The following is a 14,446-nucleotide window of genomic DNA, read 5'->3' on the forward strand; positions in this document are numbered from 1 at the left end:
GTCCAACCCATATTGACCAGGCGATTATTTCTGTCATGCATTCTCTGCCCAGCGCTAGTTGGAGATTCCCTTTGGTCCGGCCCTGTTAGCGCAGGTCTGTTCACAAGTTACGTTTCCTCGCCTGTGTCTGTCAGCATGCAGGGCCGCTTACACAGACTAGACAATGTGCCACGTTTTGTAAATGTAGCTCAATCTTCCAGCATGTGAAGATGGCCGCCAATCTGGACGGCTTTGGCAGGGGCCTGGGCAGATTCCTGAGGAAGGAGGCGACCCGTGGCCACAAGCCTTTCCCAGGGGCGGCCTGCCTGCATGCACGAGTTGCCGAGGAGCCTGGGCAGGAGGTCTTGCGCACATCCTGCTTGGGGATCCTCCGGGCGGCCGGTCTGCCACCGTGCGCACGGAGAGCTGCGCTGGACAGACCTCGGGGCTGCTCCAGCAGGGCTGCTCGCATGGGGATCGCACTCTTTTACCCCGTCTTGCCGGGAGGGGGTCCCCCTTTTCCCCCACCGCCGCAGGGCGCCGCGTGCGCCGCTGCCCCCTGGCCCCGCGCCCTGCCCGCGCGCGCGCCAGGGCGTGCATGTGCGTGCACGCGCGTGCGGGAGGGAGGGAGAGCGGGCGCGGCGCGGCGCGCTCCCCTCCTGCGCCAGCCCTGGCGCGCGGAGCCTGCGCGTCTCGCCTCCGCCTGCTCGGCGCGGCCTCCGCGCGCTGCCCGCTCGCCTGGCCTGGACGCCGCCTTCCCGGCAGCGGCGGCGGCGGCGGCGGCGAGAGGCCCCGGGCGAGGCTGCGGCGCATCCACCGCCCCCTCCCGACTGGGCCTCCTCCCCGCGAGGGCCGCTGATAAGGCGAGGGAGGGGCGGGGGGCGGGGGCAGCGCGCGGCGAGGAGGCAGCCCCGCCGCGCGCGAGGCCTGCCTCCCATTGGCTGCCCTTCCCTTTGTGCGCCAGGCTGTTGCACCCTCAGCTCTACATTTGAATGTATAGAGGGGATTGGAAAGGAACCATTTCCATGGGCCATCTGTCTTCCCGCAGCCAGCAGCCGCAGCCGCAGCCGCAGCCTCTCGCCAAGCAGCCCGGAGCAGCCCCGCTAGACTGCGTGCCACCGGCGCGGGGGACGGCGGCCACCATCCACGGGTAGCGCCAGCAAGGGGGCCACGCCAGCAGCAGCTGCCCAGGATGGTTTTGGTACACGTCGGCTACCTTGTTCTTCCAGTGTTTGGCTCTGTGCGAAACAGAGGTATCTCTTTATCTGTGTCTTTTCTTGGAGAGAAATCGGATGCGACCAGAGCACGCACAGGGAGTCGGTTGGCAGGGCCGTCTGTGCTCGCGGCTTTCCCCCCGGCGGGTCAGGGGCGCAGGGAAAAGGGAAGGTATCTTTGTGTGCGTAAGCGGGGAGGGCAACGGGGGGGGGGGGGGGGGCAGAGAACCCGAGCGAGCGAATATCAGGAAGGCATATGGAGAGGAAGAGCTCTGGCCAGACGGGTGGGTGGGGATGCCCCTAAGAGGGGATCGGGCTAGGGAAGGGGAGAAGAGGATGGGGACAGAGAGAGAGAGAGAGAGAGAGAGAGAGAGAGAAAGAAACGGGCGAGGAAGGGGGTCCAAAGAAGGTTGGGGGAGAATTCGGGGGGGGGATCGTGAGACCCAGAGAGGCGTAGAAATGGCACCAAGTGGGGCGAAGAAAAGGAGAGAGCGTGCAACTCTTGAGGATCCGGGCTGTGGGGGGCGGGTGGCAAGTGTGGGGAGAGGGCTCAGGATCCAGGATGGCAGAAAAGACCATCCGAAAGCACCCGAGTGCCAGGCTGTTTCTAGCGCTGTCGTGTTACGCTCGAAGGACTTGGGGCCGTATTTTAGAGCTATTCCCCCCCGATGCTGCCGAATCATATGGAGAAGCCCCCGTATTCCCTCCCCACCACTGTCCGGTTCACTCCATTTTAGCTCTCCGGGTGAGCCCCTCCCCTTCTCCCTCCCCCGCCCCCTTTCCACCTGACAAATTTAGATCCATGCCTACAATGAACCTTGGCTGCCCCCATCCACATATACAGAACGCACAGCGGGGTTGGGGGCGGCTGGTGCGGAGACGGAAGGTTTTATGCGATGCCTTTTAGGAGCGAGAGCTAGTGGGCACACATTTTTCAACGGACTGGTTGACAAGAGCATTATGATCCCTTTTAAAGCCCCTATAAAATGCAGTGCAGGTTCCGAGCTCGTTCCGAGCCAAGCTCTCGCCCCGGTTGCCAGCTCCGCTCGGCGCTTTCCTGCTTCTGCCCCTCTGTTTTAAAAATTTACTTCTCTGGTGGAGTGGCTTTCTTTCCGAGTGGTTCTGGGAAGGTTCCCGTCCCCGCTTTTTGTTGCCTTGTGGTTCGACCAGGGGTGCATTTCCCCCCTGCAGCCCTCCTTTCCTTGGGAACAGTTCAGAATATTCAGTCCAGAAAACCGATCTATCCTCAGCAGTATTTTGATCCGGGATGTATCATGATTCCAAAACAAGCACCAGTTTTAGAATGACAACCATGATTTTTTTCTGAACAAATCTTTAATATGGGATGTGTATATGGCCATTGCATATTCCACCCCTCCCCCGCATTTCCTTATTCCCACCCATTCCCATATGCTGCCACAAACAATGGACTTGAATCTTTTGATTCTCTTCTTCCTTTATTTTGAATTTGCCCTTCTTCATGCCTTCGATTTTCTTTCTATCAAATCCAGGATGCATTTTCTCCCCCTCCCACTCCACAAGAATCTTTCTTGCCTTAACTATATAATGTTCCTCTCCCAGTAACCCCTCCCCCCGCATTTTCTGGCCTGCAGCTGGCCCAGTCCCTAGAATATAACCCAGATCTCTCAGTTTATTAAAAATCAATCAGACAAATAGTATCTTTGGTTTCCCTGATAAGCCAATATGTGCTTCATCTCTATTGAGATGGGAGTGCTTAATAAGTTGTGCACAATTAATAAAACCTAATCAGAGAACCTTTAAATGCTAGCGCTAGAATCCCACCTATTCTGCTTACCCTGGTTTAAGCCCTGTGGCGTTGGGTACAGATCGGTCCCCACTCCACCCACGGGTAAACATATTGCATAATTTCTCTTTAGGTTCCCATTCCGATTTCTGTTCAGCACAGGTGAGAAATGTGGAGGATGCTCCAATGGACAGCCAAGACACCTGGGCAAAACAGACACCAGCATTTCCCTGCTTTTGCTTCCCCTCCCCTGTCATTCAACTGTTCTTGCCTTTTTCCCTCTGCCCCCTCACCGCCCCTCCCTGTACCCAGTCTACATATATAACATAACAGCTTAAGTTTTGCACATCGTGGCATTCTGTTTTCTTTAACTGCAGCCTCCTCTAGTGTGGTGATGATGATGATGATGGGATGACGGACATTTTTGCATTGATCCAAATCTTTTTTTCTTTTTTAATTTAATTTTATTTAGTTTCTTCATCGTGTAGATCAGTAAATGGTCAACCTGCTACCCTGTGGCTTGTAGTTCTTTGCCTCTGCATTTAGCTCTAATGTTGACACCCCACCCTTCTCTTTAACCATTTCCTGTATCCATCTGAGGAATCCACTGGCATTTTAAGCTGAAGTATCCTCTTTCTGTGTGCTGCAAAGCCGAAGTGGGGTGTAGCTAGGAGGGGTGAGCTTAAATTGATGAGACTTTAAACCGGAAGGCTAATTACTCCACTTTTTCTCACCTGCTCAGTTATCCTTGCATGATCTCTCAAAATGCAAAGGATTTCTAAATCATCATTATTGCTCAGGAACAAAGCAAAGCGATTGCACCATCTTATGACTTCCAAAATGATGCTTCCCCGCCCCACGAAATCCAATGATATTGATGAAGTTACAGATGCCTTCATCAAGATCATGGCTTTTTAATGAATGGACAAGATGACATTTCCAATACAGCTATTGTAAGGGAGAAAGGACAATTGGTTATATTCTTTTCTCGGGCAAAAACCTGGAACAATAGACCATCCATTTCTCTGGGTTTATTGGCCATGGAACACACCCACTGAGAAACTGAGATACTGAGCAGGTGGCATTTGATTTGTTAAAACAAGTCTTTAATGGCTATCCGTGACTTTCTGAGAGAGGATACTGAGGCTTAAAACTGAGGTCCTAAAACATCAAGCTTTTTGTGAAAAGGAAAAAAAAAGGTAGACAGATTGTGGCTCAAACCTGTTTCTCTTTAGCTGTCGTTGTAGTAGTCTAGAAAGAAAGACAGAGAAAAAAACAGGCCATTTTCAATATAGTTCTAGTTTTATAACGCCATTTTTGTATCTTCATCCTGTTTAGCTAAGTACATTTGCACTGTAAATTCCTGTTAAGTGGATCCATTTTGCTTTAACTGTGTGGAAGATGCAGTATATTGGGGCATATGCCCCCCCAGAACATCTAAATATCTGCTCTACCATTGATTATTTCTTTGGATATTGGTTTCCTATGCAAATTGTCTTTGGGTTCATGTTAAAAGAAAAAGAAAATTCCCCCTTTCAAAACATTTGTCAAAAAGGGCTCCAAGAAATGGGTACCATGGTTTGTTTGGGGCATCAAGCCAATCGGTGGGTGAATTTATTCTCCTGAGTATTCTGCCAACGCTTTGCAATCAGCCCCTAAGAGTACTGCATCTTTTACATTGCGTATTGGACACACAGAGAGAGACGCACACAGTTGGCCTACGGCCCCTTCTCCCACACCTGGCCACCACCATTGGTTTTCCATGAAAGCTGAGCCAAATGCAGAACCTACCCCTGCCTATTTAAAGTGGGCCAATCCAGCATCTTTCCTTCCAGCTCAAAAATTGAACACCAAATATTGCCCCCCCACACACACACCACCAAATGCACCCGACTGATGGCAATTTGGATGCAGCCCTTCCTTCAGAGTTGGGGTGGGGTGGTTAACCAACCGACACACCAACCCACAACCCCCAAAAGCAACCCCAGAGCAAAGTGACCACTCACTTAGCAAAATGGTCCTCCATTCAACAGGGATAACATTCCTTTCTGCTGTGCTGAATTTTTTACTTCCTGTTCTTATTTTGTGGGTAAATTTTTTTCTGTATCAAATATCCTTTGGTTGTGTATTTCTTCACCTTTTTTCTTGTACTAAAACTGAAGCATGGTCTGTATTTTTTTACATTACCTAGTTTCGGATGTAAATCTCTCTGTAGAGACATACCCTGCTGAAATGTAATGTGCCCGACACATTTGCTCATTGTATGCTGCTTCTCTTCTGTTGCCCCTCCACGGCATGGTGGGCACCGTTGCCTTTTGTATTGTGTGCATGACAACATTGTTACAACACAGTTCCACTAATACTAATATACAATCTCTCAATAAAGAAACTAGTTTTCCTATATTAACCTAGTGTGCTTTTTCTATTGCTGTTTTCCCCCATTTATTGTTGTATTCCCGCTGTTTTTAGATTATTTCCCCCTCCTGCTTCCCTTCCCCCTACACGCCTCCTTCCCCATTTGAGTGAATGGATTTTTTCCTTTTTTTTTTGGTGCCACGGATATGGGCGGGGCGGGGGGCTGTTCAATGTTCTCTATCCCATATCTGCCTTCGAGCATTAGCTTGTGAATATCAACTTTCTAGATACACATCCTATATTATAATTGCTCTTCCTATGTGGACAGGACTCTTGTGCCTTTGTATCCCTTTTCGGACCACAGAATGTCAAGAAAGAAAAGATTTCTCTGTGTGTAGCGTATAAAACACGCACTGAGGACGATTTTGAGAAGTTAAATGCAGAAGGAAGTATTGATTGCATCCCTGTGAAAGGTTTTCCATATTAGTTAAAATCTGCTGGAGGTGGGAAGTCCTAACACTAGCCTGGATGGGAATGAAAGAGAGAGAGGGGGAGAGAGAGAGAGAGAGAGAGAGAGAGAGCTTCATTCCTTCCTATCTTCATGAACCTCCCTTTTCAGTTGGATGAAGGGTGTTTGCTCAGTCCTGGAGATGCAATTCTTGAGGTGTTGGTTCTGACCGATGACCTTGGGAAATCTGTTGGAGGGGTGTGTCGGCAAGCTCAGCGAGATGCAGGGTGGGCGTGGGAGGCGAGGAAGAGGGAGGTTCAAATGGGCCCCCAAAAGGCGAGTGTTCTTCCCCACCCTTGTCATATGTGATCAAGCTCCAGATAATTGTAAGCCTTGGACAGGACGGGAGGCAATTAATGCGAGTTTTTCAACTCGAGGTGTATGTAGACTTTTTTCTCCCCCAGTGTATAGCAAACTACCCTTTAGCCTGAGGCAGTGGTGTGTTTGTGTTTGTGTGTGTGTATGTGTGTGTGTCCCCAAGCATGCATGCACACAGAAGCCAGGAAAGAATTGTATAGACTTAAATATCTGTACAAGATCCATTTGCAGGCGAATCTCAGGCATGCCCAGGGGTGTTACTGGAAAGATCCAGCATGCAAGACCACAGAGAAAAGTGAGCGCAAGAGAAAGAGGGGAGGAGGGGAGGTTCAGAATGTGCATGTGTTCTGAAGGGTCTTCACAGGACCCTTCTCCTAAGGACACCCCTAATTGTGCAAAAGATGCAAAGGTGGGAGATAGGAAGGCATTGAATTTGGGGCGGGGGAACCAGGCGGAAAGATTCAGGGCTGGGAGCAGCAGGTGGTGAAACCCAGGCGGGCAAACCACCAGATCCTGCGGGGGGATCAGGTGCTGCAGAACTCCTTATTTCAGCAAGTGCTCATGGATAGGAGAGTGGAGGGGCAGAAGGCCTGAGGTTTGGGGTGCCCAGTGCAAGCTGCAGGGCTTCAGCTGGAGCAGGCTGGTCTTCACACTGCCTGTAGTCCAAGTGCTTCCAGTGGGGCTTATGCTCTGCTAAGTCTGCCTTAGATTGCAGCCCTGGAGGATTATGTTCCAAACATGCAGTAATGGCAAAGGGGCGTTATTATATAATACTTCGGACTTGCATTGCCTCCGGGGAATTAAGATTTATTTATTTATTTATTTATTAAAACATTTTTATGCCGCCCCATTCGCCGAAGCCTCGGGGCGGCTTACAAGATGAGCTAGAAGGGGTATGCAGCAGAAGATGTAATCTCTCTCTTTCTCTCTCCCCCTCTCAAAATTGCATTCATCTCTCCTAGAATGAAAACATAAGGCCAGGGCATGGGGGCAGGGGAGGAATAAAGGGCCGTAGAGTTTATCTGCCCCTTCTCTTTTATTTTCCTTTTGTTCAAGCAAACAAATCCCAGCAAATGTTAAAATGAGCAGGACTGGACCAGTCGTTTATGGGAGTGGGGGAAGAACCCAGCCAAAATCGATTGTATCATGGATTGTACACGGCTCGGAGATCCCAAAGGGCGGAATATAAATGTTCGAACTAACTATAAGCAATGCAAAACCAACTGGCTCAAGTCAGGATCCGCAGCCCCGGGAAGCCTTCTGGGTCAGAGGCATGCGCAGCCAAGCAACAATCCTCCCTCTCCCCCGCCCCCCCCGCCACCCTTCCTGCTTTATGCACCTTTCCATGTCTCCTCAGTCAATTGTTCGGCCATGGCATCCCCTCGTTGTTCGACTGCACGCAAGACACATGGCTCCCCCCACCCCGAACGCAACATATGCTCTCTAGGCCTTTGTTCTTCGTGCTGTCCTGTGCTGCCAGCACCCGGCAGCTTCGTTGTTTGCTGTGTGACACACGCGTATATTATTTTCATCACACATGTTTAAAAAAAACCCCCAACAAGCCAGGCTGTACTAGCTTGCATGGAAAGGGAGAAAGGCACAATGGAGCATGCCATCTTCTGCGTGCAGGGAGGGGAGGTGTAGAGTGACCATCTTTTGATCCTGTGATTTTGTAAAAATCCCCGTTCTCCCCCTCCCTCCCACCTCACCTTTGTCTCTGCTCCCCTCTTCCACAATAGCAATTGTGCTTTTCCTTTGGGGGAAGAGAAACCATCACATAAGCCACCCGCCCCAGGGGACTCTGATTCCTAGCTTTGGCCAAAGGGAAATATGTAGCGCCACAACAGCTGTTCTCCCCCCCCCCCCCACAGCCCCCCCAGCTTTTGTTCAGATTGCAGCGGATTCGCTGCACTGACAGACGACAATCCACCATATCTGATCCCAAAGATTAATGCCCACGCAGATCAAGAGTGTGTATTTGCTGCAGCTTGGAGGAGGTCTGGAGTGCGCCCGCAGACCCCAAGGGGACTGGGCTAAGGGGGACTCAGGCTAAGCCGTTTGCCATCCGGGTGCCGCGCTTGACCTCCCGTGCCAGCAGCGCGTTCTCACGGGAGCGCCGGTGCCCCTGTATCACGTCTCCCAAGCCATCCGGGGGTATCTCTTGCCAGCAACAAACACACCCACAACCCGGCACCCACAACGTGCCACCGAGAGCCCTGGGATATCTCCATTTGGCAGATCCACCCACAAACTAGGGGCACTCTCCACTTCTTTTGTTGCATAGCATGGCAGTTTTGACACGAGCAAACTTCTGTTCCGCTTTGGGTGTGCATGTTCACACTGTTACTTGTGGGAAGAAAGAGAAGGACAGAGAGAGAGAGAGAGAGAGAGAGAGAGAGAGAGAGAGAGAGAGAGATGCTGTGTGTGTGTTTACATGGCTGTATCATGGTCATAACTCTGACATGCATGCACTTTTCCACATCCCCATGGGTCACTGGTGTGCTGTGGTCAAAGAGGCTCATGCAACAACAGGGAAGGGGGGAATGATGCTGAGCAGAAGGGACACTTTGCCCATCTGTAGTTTCACTGTGGAAGCACAAAACAGAGACTTGATTCAGGATTTGGTGTCATTAATTCAGAAAAAAGGGGGAAATGAACACATAGCTATTCTTCTGGATTGAAGGTTCAAAGTGTGAGAAGGTCTAGCAACACCTCTGGAACGGACCAAAGGTGGAAAGTGAGTTGATTAAGTGCAAACCGACTAGCCCTGGCTGTACAGCGATGCACTATCAGCCTTCTCCTCCAGATGTTTTGGACTTCCCCTCCCATCAGTCACAGCCAGCATGTATGTGGACATCCAAAACATCTGGAAGGCACCAGGTTGAGGAAAGCTGCAGTGCACACTTACCTGGAAGAAAGTGCCATCAATGGGTTTACTTCTGAATTGACACAGAATTGAACTGTTGCTCACACTGTATTCAGTGGGATTTGCTCCCAGTTAAGTGTGGCAAGGAAGGCAGCCCAGTTGGCTTTCAGTAGTCTCTCTCTCTCTCCCTCCCTCCCTCCCCCTCTTCACTCCCACTTCTCCTGTTTGTTGCGGGCACTTTACCCCAATGTATGCTCCTTTCTCACTTCCTTGCTCACCAAAATATTTTGAATTCTTAAAAAAAACAGCTTCTATTTGGAAAGCAGAATAAACTATGCAAAAATAAGCAAATCCAGGTCAAGGTAAGAAGTGGGCACAATTACGTTCTCCCAGGGGTTTTGTCTTGCCTTTTAAAAGAATTATTATTATTAGCAATCACATGACCCTAGCCAGAGGTAAGTGTGGTTCTTGCATCATATGTCATTCCACTCAAATGAGTCAGATTTGCATGAGCTGAATTCTTGGGTTCCTCCAGTCCACAGCAGAGGCTGTACTTCCATTGTAGGCTCCGGTGTAAAAGCAGAAAACAACACACCCACACATACACACCCAGACCCGAACAGGAAAGATCAGAGATCTGTGTTGTGTCTGGTACAGGGTTTTAAATGGTTGTAGTGTCATTTAGGGACAGAAAACTGATTATATTCAGTGGCTAGGCAGTGGATCCGAGAGACCTATCTTGAACAAAGTCAACATTCCAGTGACTGTTTGTGCAAGAAAATCAATCCTATTTCTATCTGGCCCTTTTTTCTGCAAGGTGCCTAAACACAGCTTACAAGATCTTCCTCCCAACCGTTTATCCTCACAACAGCCCTGTGAGGTAGGCAGGGCTGAAAGTCAGGGACTGGCCCAAGGTCACCCAGTGGGCATGGCTGAGCAGGGACTAGAACCCAGATCTCCTGAGTCCCAGGCCAACACCCTAACCACCTTACTCTATTGGCTTTTTTGAAGGATTCTTTAAACAACTTATTTTTGTTAACATTCTAATCCTAGATGTGGTAAGATTTTTGAACGCTATTCCACTATTTCCACTATTACACAACTGCATCACACAAATGCAACATGTGCTGTTGAGTTCAGGATGCAGCATCCAAAGAGCCTCAATGTTTAAATGATGTATGTGTGAAGTTTCTAGTTTGTAAGAGTGCGAAAGCAGGGTTGGAAGGTTATGGACAACCTTGGATAAAATTGCAAAAGATGAGCCGCATGCTTTGTTCTCCATGACTAGCCAAAAAAGGAAGTAGGCAAATATTCTTCAATTATATCATTTAGCTAGGCCGTGAACTTTCCCTGGCATGGGATTTAGGGTGGCTGGCTACAGGTTTCTGGTTGTAGTTTTTGTTTCCTGCTTTGCATTAAGATGCACAGTCTTTCCTGGAAGGCACCATTATATGAATTCGGTGAAATGGAAGCCATTTTCTGTGGTACATACTCTGTCCTGCCAACACAGCATTCGCCACTGTCCTTGTAAGCAAGAACCAGAAGCAAAGAAACAGGTCTCTGTTGCGCCCTGACCTGAGAATGGCTGCTGTGAATTTTATGACCTCATTTCGGTCTTTGAAGCTCATTTTCTGTTTGTGCAGTGGTGTAAATTGCGTAGCCCCATTGCAGCGTTCTGGTAGCCGCAATGATAATTGAAGGAAGGATTTCCTCCAATTCAGGAATTGGTTCAAAATCCCACATTTTCGAATCCATGAAAAACGGATTTGAAATCACAAGCTTGCCCAAATGTGGGTGGAGGGACAGCAAAGCTGATGAGCAAATAGATCATGGAAGGATGCAGTTTTGCACCTGCAAACCGGACCTCGTAGTCGGCTGGGTTATGAGCATTCATATGATCAAGAGTAGACACTGATATGTCAAGTATTCACTCCTGATCATATAAAAGTTTTCATTTTGCTTTGAGGGCCAGACAACCTTTCGGGACTTCTTCAGTAGGTTTCCTGCAAGGCTGTTGTATGCATTTCACCGAATAACATTGCATCCTGGAACGCGAGTCAAGATTCTTCTTCCTATTAGCTCCTATTTGCCTCCTCGAATATGTTTTTTCCTTTGAAAGCGAAGCCCTGATTTGGGTGGGAGTTTGAGTTTCACTGGGAGAAAGAGGTTATTTTTTGATGAAACCAAGAACCCACAACTAAGAGACAAAGGTGTGTTCACCCCTACCTAGTTTGTCTCTTAAAGTGACAAGGGAAAGTTCAAACTGTCTTCGGCACAAACGTGGAAGCCGCATTGTCCTGCGTTGCAGGCATCAAGAGTCGGCATGATTGGGCATCTGCTGAGGGCCCACACGCCCTGCCAGGGGGCCTCCACCGCCTGGAAGTGCTGTTTCCTCACTACTGCAACCTGCGTGCTTGCCCGCCAATCTTGTCTGGATCCAGGCAACCGTAGTGGCGAGAAGGGGGTGCCATGGCCCCACTGCAGCCTGTCCTCTAGGCCAGCGCCATGAGTTGGAAGGTGAGGAGCTGGCGCAAGCGCTGCTGGGAAGAAGGGGGCAGAAAAAGCTCTTGCCAAGGCTGCTGAGAAGGCAGAGCTCTTGGAGGAGGGCGCTCATGCAGGGCGTCTGGCTTGAGCGCCTCGAATCCTGGGGAGGGCACCTTTGCTCCGTCCAGCCCAGCAGGACTTCTTCAGGGTCTAAGCAGAGAACGGTGTTTTTCATCACCTGCAACAGAACCTGGGAATTTCTACATGCCGGTCATGTTTTCTCCCACTCTCATCCCCTCCAAGCTTACGTGATTGCAGAAGGGAAGTGACTGAATATGGATACTGACATTGCTTTAGATCTAGAAATCATCCCTGGGATTTCAGTAGAAGGCTAAGTACGTCTCATCACTCGGAGTGTGGCTGGCTTAGTCGGCTGCGCAGGGACCAGCAGGGGATGGGTGACTTCAAGGCCTGTCAAACCTTCCTTTTTTGGTTCCTTGTCCTTGAGATGGCCCAGCAGAGGGTGACCTCCAAGAAGGGACTGTCTTTGACAGCTGCTCAAATAGGGAAGTGTCCTGTGGAGTGGGAGGGGTGGCCACCCTAGTCTTAGAATAACTGGAGACAAGCCCCCAGGTGAGTCTGGCTCAAAGTGGGGAAGGAGAGCAGCTTGGAAGGGATGCTTGGCTGTGGGGTGGCCCATGCCAGGAGCCAAGCTCTTGGCAAGAGGTTGGACATCAGGAAAAGCTTCCTCACTGTCAGAGCAATATGGCAGTGGGACCAGCTGCCTGGAGAGGTGGGGGGCTCTCCCACACTGGAGACATTCAGAAAGAAACTGGGCAGGCCTCTGAGTGGGATGGTGTGACTTGGTGTCCTGCAACAGCAGGGGTTGGACCCGGTGGCCTTCATGGCCCCTTCCAACTCTGCTGTTCTATGATTCAAGTCCTAGCAAGACCCAGAGAGACTTCTTGACTGGCGCTGGCTGTGGGGTGTCCAGGATGGAGCAGTCTGTGGCCGTAGTCGCAATGGCTATGCAGCATCTCCAGTGGCCAAGGCATTTCATCTCCTGCCCATGCTTGCCCATGCTGTGTTTGAAATCCCACTACTTACCACCTGATAGGGAATCCATGCAAATTTGTGAAGGGAGAATAGGTCTGGGGGCATGTCCCTTCCTGTTTCCCTCAAAACGCTACCACATCTGTGGTCTTTTTCCTGCCCTGACTGCTATGTTGCCTCCCCATACCTGGCACCCTGCAGACGCCCCAGACTACAATTCCCAGACTTCCTAGTTATTAACCATGCTGGGTGGCAGGCTGGGAATGATGGGAATTATTCCAAAACAAATGGGAAGGGCTGTAACATAGGTTGGAAAAGGAAGTCCGACTTTTCCCTCTCCCTCCTGGTGTCCTCCAGATGGATTGGACTACATGTTCCAGCAATGGACTACATGTTCCAGCATTCTTCACCACTAGCCATGCTGGGAGTTGAAGTCGGACCCATTGGGGGTGTGTGGGGGGAATGTTTGGGGGAGGCAGCTTTGTTGTCCAGCCTCCCAGCCTCCCAGCCACTCACGCTCCCTTTGCAATAGGGGATGGTCAAATGCTGGTAGAGTTGGTTTGAAGGACAGTGTTCCCTAGTGCTTCCAGCAGGTCTCCCCCCCCCCCCCCCCCCCTGCATGTTAGAGGTGCCTGTGCTGGGTCAGGGCTCTCTGGAACTGAGAGAGAAGAAAACCCTCGCCTTGCACTTTGCCAGTCGACCTGAACTCCACAGCTGCCATTTCCCTCCGAGCGAAAGGCCGAGCAACTCTTCCTTCATCCAGCAATGGTGCCATTAAGTAGCAGAGCCCAAGAGCCGGGCTCACACAACATGACAAGCAGTGCATGCAGCTTTGCCCAAATGGCCTGGTCAGAGGGTCACACAGAGTTTGCTCTCCCCACTCCAACCTCCCAGCCTCACCGCTCCTTCCAGCAGCCCCCAATCCTCGCCTACGGATCACAGCAACCTCCTCCTGAGTAGTGTGCAGCAGTTGTGAGGTGGGCTTCCCTCTTCCCTGTGGACTTCCCCACAGCTCCAATCCCTAGAGATTTTTATTAAATGAAAATAAACAGTTTTGTTGCGATCCCCCCTTCTCCCTTCATGTATTTCCATACCATTTCCCTGTTTCCAAAAGTAAACAAGGAGATGGCATATCGCGCAGCCAATGGGAATAAAGGAAGCAATGATGCATCTGTTGCTAGGGTGCTCAAGGCAATGGAGGTCGAAGGCTAGAAGTGAGCACTTCCATGGCCGCTCTTGCTGGGGGTCTCTATGGTGTTTCCATACCAACCATAGTCAAATGATGATCCTGGGTCCAGAAGAGCAAAGAAGCTGCCTTGAAGTATGGAAATCTTAGAACAGACCATGGAGTCTCTCTGTGGTTTCAGAAAACTAAATAGACCGTACAAGAACTCTGAAACTGAGTCCGGGGAACATGGCAGAGGCACCACAGTAAGATTTTGCCATGGTTTCTTGTGCTGTGCAAAGCTGCCAGGCGGTGGTCGTGCCTACTGGCTTCCGAGCCTTGAGAAGGGATCTTGCTTTTCCATGCAGGAGGAAAGGTGGAGGCCTTGGCCTGGGTGGCTGCATGGGGCTCATATGCTCAGAGGCTGCATGCCCCTGAGTGTTAGCACATGAGTAGAGGGCTGGCTCATGGTAGTGGGTACATTGTCAGCAAGAGGATAATATGGCGTAAAAGTGGCACTAGCTTAATGTTCATGCAAGACTCATTGGAGAAGGCCATCATGTTCGGGAAGACTGAAGGGAGGAGAAGCGGAACAACCGAGAGATGGCTGGACTCCATAAAGGAGGCCAGAACCTTGAGTTCTCAAGAGCTGAGCAGGGCTGCGCTTTCATTTAAGGGGCTGCCATAAGTCGCAGGCCACTTGATGGCACATCACAACGACAGTATGCGAGTGCCGAGA

The 14,446-nt window shown here is 50.5% G+C and overlaps 1 protein-coding gene across 2 annotated transcripts in view; it reads left to right on the plus strand.

The window, feature by feature from the left end:
* The first annotated feature begins 985 nt into the window (after positions 1-985).
* RNF165 (ring finger protein 165) overlaps positions 986-14,446 on the plus strand; it is an 86,293-nt gene continuing 72,832 nt past the window's right edge. For both annotated transcript variants that reach the window (XM_044431606.1, XM_044431605.1), the window contains exon 1: positions 986-1,232. In XM_044431606.1, coding sequence (XP_044287541.1) covers positions 1,172-1,232 — 61 coding nt within the window. In that variant the 5' untranslated portion in view covers positions 986-1,171. The remainder of the gene's footprint in view (positions 1,233-14,446) is intronic.

Source organism: Varanus komodoensis, unplaced genomic scaffold (genome assembly GCF_004798865.1).
Source record: "Varanus komodoensis strain SLA01 unplaced genomic scaffold, ASM479886v1 scaffold22, whole genome shotgun sequence".
In the NCBI taxonomy this organism is placed as follows: Eukaryota; Metazoa; Chordata; class Lepidosauria; order Squamata; family Varanidae; genus Varanus; species Varanus komodoensis.